The sequence below is a fragment of the Pinus tabuliformis genome, chromosome 8, assembly GCF_031772625.1.
Source record: "Pinus tabuliformis cultivar Carrire ecotype Pingquan chromosome 8, CPIR1, whole genome shotgun sequence".
NCBI lineage: Eukaryota > Viridiplantae > Streptophyta > Pinopsida > Pinales > Pinaceae > Pinus > Pinus tabuliformis.
In genome coordinates this window covers 1542822339-1542830714 of record NC_142294.1, presented here as the reverse complement: position 1 = coordinate 1542830714, position 8376 = coordinate 1542822339, and the positions used below count along the sequence as shown (strand labels likewise).

General features: G+C 29.7%; 1 protein-coding gene across 1 annotated transcript; it reads right to left on the bottom strand.

Moving 5' to 3' along the window:
• Window positions 1-500: 500 nt before the first annotated feature.
• On the bottom strand, window positions 501-3806 carry LOC149241819 (xyloglucan endotransglucosylase protein 2-like). The gene is made up of 4 exons (XM_089374058.1): window positions 3528-3806; window positions 3177-3277; window positions 1562-1755; window positions 501-1338 (listed from the first exon to the last, which is right to left on the bottom strand). The coding sequence occupies exons 1-4, from the start codon at window positions 3697-3699 to the stop codon at window positions 996-998; spliced, it is 810 nt and encodes a 269-aa protein (XP_089230184.1). The 5' UTR covers window positions 3700-3806; the 3' UTR covers window positions 501-995.
• Window positions 3807-8376: the final 4570 nt, after the last annotated feature.

Genomic DNA, 8376 nt, shown 5'->3' with positions numbered 1-8376 from the left:
AATTCTATAATAATATTTTTAGATATATTAATAACCATAATTATTTTACCATTATATATAAATAATTAAAATATTTAATTAATAAAGATTAATAATATTTTATAACTAAAAAAACACCTTTCAATCTTTCAATGCCTTATACTATTAAGTTAAATACAAATAACCAAACTCAGCTCGCATAAAGTTGGTCTGAAATATCTCTTTCCAAAGCTGTCAATTACAGTGACTAGGCAATGCTGTCATTCACCATGATTAAGTTTTATATAATATAGAATATCTCAATGCAAAGCTGTCATTTATAATGTCTAGGCAATGCTGTCATTCACCATGACTAAGTTTTATATAATATAGTATGATAAATCATTAAACTGCCCTTTGCAAGTGGATCATGTCATTCACAGAAAAAAAATAAATAAATTTCATATAATTCGATATATCAATCATAATAATAATTAACTAAACTCTATCATTTACATCCATTTTTGAGAATTTCTCATATATAAAAATAAAAGCATTTTGCATTTTCTTTTGTATTTATATAAAAAAATTACATCGGCCTGGAGTATGCCGTAAAATTGTTTCTGTTTGACTAAGAGCTCGTCTTTCTCGGACGTAAGAAAATAGGTTAACGGCCCAAGACCCAGAGGCATCTCGCAAGAGTGAAACCCTGCTCCCTTACGGACCACCAACGGGTTATTATAGGTGGCGTGGTTTTCCTTGATAACGGTGATGAGTCAAACCAACATTTGCGGATAGCAGCCAGAGATGGCTGTCCTCACTGTTGGTTTGACACCTGAGTTTGATAGGTTTTGCCACCTTCGGAAAAAGAAAAAAGAAAAAAATATATATATATATATACATATAAATTACAACGTGACAAGTACAACCCTCCCTTTATATAAAAAATTACAACGTGACAAATATAACCCTCCCTTTTAGCAGTGATAAGACAGCTTACAGGAAAGCATTATAATAGAAAACACAATAAATTTCTGTCAGACATTTGTCTGACATTCTGGTGGAGGCACTGGATATCTCTGTTTATCTCCGCAGTAATCGTATATCATATAGCTTTTTTTCACCCAATCCAACTTGCTCTTCTGAGCAGGGGTTAAGGGCTCCCTGGACGAAGCTGCTGTTTGAGAAGTCTGAAAATTGCGATAAGCGGCGACGAAGGGAGCGTAAGACCAATCAATTTTTACCAGACCTCCCTGAGTTGCCCAGCTGTCCCCATTCCATATGCTCGAGAAAATTCCCATGGCCTGCTTTTCTGGATATGGAACTCCCAAGGCCTTGTTGTTCATAAAAACTCTAACAGGCACCTCATCCACCATAAATCTGCAAGTTTATCAAAGCAAAAAAAATTAACATATATATACACAGGAATGAATTTCTAATTTTAAATAGAATTATTTTATAAATGTTATATGTTTCTGGAAACTTAAACCTACTCCATAAACTAATTAAATTAAACATTATAAACCTACAAAATATATGCAGCTTTCAGATAACACCTTAGGTGTGGAATTCAGTGGCTAAAATCTTGACATTATATACATACAAGATATATGCAGCATTCCAGATAACACCGTAGGTGTGGAATTCAGTGGCTGGATCAAACCAGAGGTATATTCGCTGCTCGCGGTCGCCTTTTCCATTTGCGTATACATTAGTTTGAAGAATTACCGGATCTCCAGATTTATTCCCCAGAAACTCGAAATCCAACTCGTCGTGGTTCGAGCCCTGTGATGAGAGCTGGAAGATAAATCCATAACCTAATTCAGCTGCTATCATCGCTTAAATGCTTGTTTTATTTATATATTAAAAAATAAGTACAAGTTTAGTTATATAGATTAAATAAGTTGATAAATTTTGGTAGTTATCAAAATATTTGTGCCATATTTGGAATGTTGAGAATTTATAAAAATTAATCGGTTTTTTTCAGAACGGAAAAAGCTTCAATTATATGATAAATATAAGAGTCCAAAAAAATAGATACATCCGAGATGGTTCAATATATCATATGATAAATATAAGAGTCCAAAAAAATAGATACATCCGAGATGGTTCAATATATCATATGATAAATATAAGAGTCCAAAAAAATAGATACATCCGAGATGGTCTAAAATAGTTTATAAGCCACATTTTATCTTATATGCTCCTATAATCTGCATGGATGAAACAGATTATCAAAATAACTAAATAACTACCTATGTCCTGTAGTCAGTACAGTAACACATAATATAGAGGGGCATTATGTAACTAAAATAAAAAAGCATATGCAGATGAGGCAAAACTATCAAAAATCTGAGACAAAAAGTCCGGTAATGAAAATTCATGGATCTGGTATGTAACTCCCTCCGAGAAAATCTCCAGAAACCATAGACCAGTAGTGGATAGAAAGCCCAATTTAGAAAGAGTATCAGCGGTAGAATTTTTGACCCTGCTGATGTGCTCAGTAGTACTACCAACCAAGTAGTCTCACTAATAGCTGATCCTATCTCTCCAACCGATCAGGTGCGGGGCCAGTATGTGATTTCTCCTATTAACCAAATCAACCAAAATTTTGGAATCTCCTAAAATAACAACTTGCTGAAAAATTTTTGATTTCATATCCTAAATTGTACATACTACAATTTTTTTTTTCAAACTTGTTAAATCTAAATCATAAACCACAACTAACAACTTAATTAATATATATTTTAAAAAATTAAACTGTGTTAAATTATAAGACTTTAACACATGTCGAATGAATAAAATATGAAACTTGAGAGTGGTTTTTCAACATGCAGATATTCCAATAAATAAATGAAATAAGAAACGCTTAATAAAACTGTATATCAAACTATAAAACATGACATAAAATTACATAAATAAAATAAGAAATGTTTGAATAAAATTGTATATCAAACTATAAAACAATGAAATAAGAAACGTTTAATAAAATTGTATGTCAAACTATACAACCTAACATAAAATTACATAAATAAAATAAGACATGTTCGAATAAAATTGTAGGTCAAACTATAAAACAGGACATAAAATTATGAAGTTCAACATTAGGAATGTCTATTTTTTAATTTTTGGAAATTCCATAATTTGACAAACATCTTAAACTATAAAAATTCAGAGTCTATTAATGTCAGCATTATAAAGGGAACGAAAAACAGTACGTAGAACGCAGTAACAGTTCCTGCTGAATCTCCTGGAACGAGTTTGATTTGCATGTTTATGTTCCCGAATAGATATTTATTCTTCGATGCAAAACCTGAACCTGTGAATTTTATAAAAAGATAGAGCAAATATAAGAATATAGCCTGTTTGACTATAGTTAGAATTTTGGAGAAAATGAAAATATTTTTTTTTAACTAGCTAAATCTTGTTTAGAGTAACGCTCTGATATATATAATCTTGCCCAAAATTGAACAACATAACTTGCTAAAAAATTTGATGGAGACCAAACTTCTCCACAAAACTGTGGAACCACATACACTGAACTAAAAAAAGGGAAAATTTATGCTTACCAGAAACATTATCAAGTGTCAGATGCAGCTCCTGGCCGCTATTCAAGAACTTAACGTGGTCTGGAGCCCAAGAGACATAGAACTCTGTATCTAATGCGCTGCCCACAGTGGCTTCCACTGTTGCAAGGCAGGCAGTGACCAATAGAATCCCAGAGTAGAGGAAGAACCCCATGTTTGTTTTCTACCAATGGAAGAGAAATGAAGGACACAGTTTATGCCTTAGTGTCTCGCCTTAAATAGGAATGATAACTTTGATGTGCACGAGAATGCGTACTGCAATGAATTTATTAGAGAATTTATGAGAGTTCCGTAAGGGTTTTTGGAAAAGTATTGACAAAAGAAGCCAAGCGGAGTTGTTGGGGAGTCAGCAGCCGGCTGGCCAATCCGCAGGTACCGCCATTGACGGTTCTGGCTTCATGCCGTGCACAACTGGATTGCACTTATCGTGAATGAACACCAAGCCGAGCGTAACATTCACCGACCGACGCAGGGTTACAAATTAACGTCAAGTCTGCATGACAATACACTATTTACAGTCACAGTCATCGGACTTTCTTCTCGTGGAAGGTCTACATTGCAATCCAAGATATTTTCCATATATATATATATATTTTTCTATTCAAATATAAAATATGGTTAATCTCTTATTAAACCAACGCAGGCTGACCCCAGGAAAAAACAGCAGCAAATGGTAAGACATGAAAGGGAAAAAAAAATGCTCAGTGGAACATTTTCCTTTTGGAAACCATTTGGTGTTATGTAAAATAATATATATATAATTTTTATTTTTTTTTTAAATTTAAATTTTAATTTTCTTTAATATATGTAAAATAAATTATAAAATATTATTTTTTTTGAATAAAATAAAATAAAATAATAATAATATATATGTATATATAATTATAATTATAGATATAGATATAGATATGATATGATATGATAGGTTTTCTCATTCAGTAAAAATTTAAATTTTTTTTTTTAAATTTTTATTTAAATCAATGTTTTGATTACATTAAAAAAATAATTTTAAAAATAAAATTATTAATATAATATTTTTATAAATTTAATTTAAACAAAACTTTATTACACTAAAATCTTGTAAGTATTAATAAGCTTAACTTTCTAATTGGTAACATAACCTTAAGTGAGTGGTCAGTCTATATTCTTAGACTTTGATATTATGTGAAGGATTGCCTTTACATCAAAAACCTATAAACATTAATAAACTTTAAAATTAGTAAAGATCATTTTAAGTGCGTGGTTCGTCCATTTTCTTAAAGTAACCGTAACTTACCAGATTGATTTTCAAAAATATTACAATTAATCATTTAATTAATGGTGGCCATCCGTCACGCTACCTATCATAAAAAACATTTTAAAAGTAAAAATAAATAAATATTAAAAGCATATAATAAAAAACACTGTTACATATTTTGTTAATATTTTTAATAAAATATTAAAACTTATATAGTTTCAAAGTTTTGGAGTTGTTTGATTTTTTAGATTTTTCGGTGTTGGAATTCGGCGGAAAAAATTGAGGTTAAACTTGTGATTTCAATGAATTGCTGTCGGATTTTAGAGATAATTAACCGGAAAAACTCACCCGGAAAACTTCCAAAAAGTCCCACTAAAGACAACTCCCAAAGTCTCTACTACCGTGTAGATTAAACTATTAAATTTTACAAGTAAATGGAATTTGAATGTCGAATAAAGTAAAATAGTATTAAATTGTTTTCTAATTTAATAGGATAAAAATGTTGTAAAGTAAGGTGAAATAGTGTAAACATTTTAATTGGGTTAAAATAAATTAAAATATAATAATAATAATAAAAACAAAAATAATAAAAAAATAATAATAAGAATAAGAATAAGAATAATAATAACAATTTATGATATTTACTTGGAATATAGTTTATTGAAAGAAAGAAATTAAATCATCTTAGACGAATATTAACTTATCGAACATCTAGAGATTAAAATGTGCAAATTTGGATCTGGATTTAATTTTGTTTTATAATGATATTTTTGTTAAAAGTTTAAAAGTTAGGAATACAAAATAACTCTAGATTTACTAAACAAAAGTTTAAAAGTTCCAAATAAAAAATAACTAGAGATTTACCAAATATGAAGAGATAACTTCTTCTTCTTTTTTTTTTTTTTTATCAATTTTAAAGTGAAAAAATATTTAATTCACTTTAAAAATATTTAATTCTTGTAAATGCTAAGATCAAAATCTAATCTTATTATTTTATAATAATGTTTTTTTTGTTTTTTGTTTTTGTTTTTTTTTTTTTTTAATTTAAAAATTAAGAATTAAAAAAATTGAGAAACTAAATAAATTTGAAAAAATATATATATTATTTATACTTTATATATATATAGCATGAGTGGGCCTAATGGTTAAAAGCATGTGTTTCTTCTTAAAAGGTCACAGGTTCAAAACCAGAGGGGGTAGAGTATGTATGTCATAGTAAACTCAGCGATCAAATTGCTGTGCGGAAGTGGGTCCCTTGTCCCCCAAACAAGGGACTCTCTCATACACCAGTTTGATATCTGGCTTGGGGGTGACCTCAAAAATAAATATATATATTTTAATTTTAGTAATATATTATAAATTTTATAATTCTTAAAATTTTGCAAACACTTTTCTCTGTATTTAGATTATCTTATATGAAGTTATTATTTTCATATATATGACAATTTATAATTAAACACTTTTTGAAGGACAAAAATAAACACACAAATTTCAACTTGCTTAAATAATGTACACAATTTCAACCTGCTTAAATAATGTGCGTGAGGTAATCATTTCACAGAATATTGCTAGTCGACCATTGCTTTATTACAAGTAGGTATAGGCAATCTAGCCTTCCATATAAAAATCATTTCACCAGAAATTTTGACGATGGCTGCTACTAAATGGACAGCCACGGCATCGTTAGAATATCTGCCGACGGAAGCTTCCCCGGTCAAATTTTAAAACAGTGAAGTGCATGCTCACTGAACATTTACTCTGTACAACAGGATAAGCAAAAATGTACAAATATGCTCTTTATTTTATATCATTGCACTAGCTTTTCTTCAAACCTTGAATCCAATAGAATCCAGAAAGGACGCCATTGATTACATATGGAACTTTACGAGGAATTTTCGCTGACATACCGACCCATACCCTCCACCTAATCAGTAGTGTTAACCTCAAATTAGCAGAAGTTCTTATTTTATAAAAGTAGTCTAATTAAAAAACAAATTTGTTTAAAAAATAGTGGAAATTTTAGTAAGATTTTGATTAAAGTTGAGTAGAAATTTTAGAAAATCTAAATTACAGTTGTTACGTTTTAAGATTTTAGGTGCTTAAGAATTTCTAATGGTGTTATTGAATTCATTTCCACACCATAAAAAATGACTTAAACATTTTTATAATTAGATTTTTTGAAAAACAAAAATCTAATTTCCACTTAATAAAGTTTCCGTTAAAATTATAACCTCTATAAACAACCCTTTTAATATAAGGAGTTGTCTATAATGCGACTTTTTGGAGATTCCGGTGACGGAAGAAATTGAGGTTAAATCTTGATTTGTTGCAGTTAAAATGGTTTTTTAACTGCATATTTGGATTCAGCACCCTGAAAAACCCCTGGGACGCTTTCATTGTGCAGAAACTAGCTATCAAACTTGCGATTCCAATAAATTCCTGCCGGATTTCGACCTGAAAAACCCGAAATTCCTGCCGGATTTCGACCTGAAAAACCCACCGAAAAGACTTTCAAAAAATCGGGTTATAGACAACTACTTAATATAAAACCCCTCTAATATAAAAGAGACAAATTATTGAAAGTAATAATAGATTGTTCCATGAAAATAAAAATGAATTTGCTGACCACAGAATTCAAATAGCCACACTTCTATTCGCCATACTTGCACAAAGATAATGTTAATATTTTTTTAGCAAAGATATGTTAAAAAAATCAAACTTTCCAATCATATGATTCAAACAGCCCACCTACCGGCACTGTGAAAAAACCCTAGGACTGAAATATCTGTTTCAGGCTGTGTTCACTGATAATCTGGGCCAGTTGTGAACACTCCCCTTGACTGAACCAAACCATAAAACATTAATATGACATGACATGAATGAAAAACCCTAGGACTCACACATCTTTTTGTGACGGTGTTCACTGATAATCTGGGCCAGTTGTGAACACCAAACCATACAATATTATTATGACACGACGTGAATTTATTCGTATAATGACTTGACATAATTTCTTCCGGTGCATTATAGATCACTGATTATTTAGAGAAAACACAAAGATTCCATATTACAGGGTTTTTTTTTTCCGACGAAAAAAAACCATATATATTATATTACGGGAAATATAATGTTTATGGAAAACGAAAAAGTTCCAAGTAATTTCAAATATTATCATGACATGACATGAATTTCTTCCATTGCATTATACTCATTATTTACGGATAACGCTAAGATTCCATATTAGAGCGCAAGTCTATGGAAAATTAAAATGTTCCCACCATGTATATTTCATTTTTATTTATGGCTGTGATGGGTACGATGTTTGCAGTTAAAAAAGAATGTATTTATTTATTTATTGTATTATATTTAAAGAATGAAATATATATATATATATATATATATATATATATAATTGCATTTTTTATTAGCAAATTCAACTCATCATTAAGTTATTGAAATGTTCACTTAGTTTTCCGTGTCTATTTTTTTTTAATTTGTAATTTTTTTTCTTTAATTTTATTAGGTTATATATATAATATATTATTGTTTTTATAAGTAATCATATCTGTATATATATATATTGACGATGATGAT

Bases quoted from the DNA above. Each gene is read 5' to 3' on its own strand.
- LOC149241819 (XM_089374058.1), bottom strand. From the start codon at position 3,699: ATGGGGTTCTTCCTCTACTCTGGGATTCTATTGGTCACTGCCTGCCTT. The intron at 1,756-3,176 runs GTACTGTTTTTC...TTTATCTTCCAG, and splicing joins GAACTGTTACTGCGTTCTAC to CTCTCATCACAGGGCTCGAA. The intron at 1,339-1,561 runs GTATGTATATAA...ATAAACTTGCAG, and splicing joins TGGAATGCTGCATATATCTT to ATTTATGGTGGATGAGGTGC.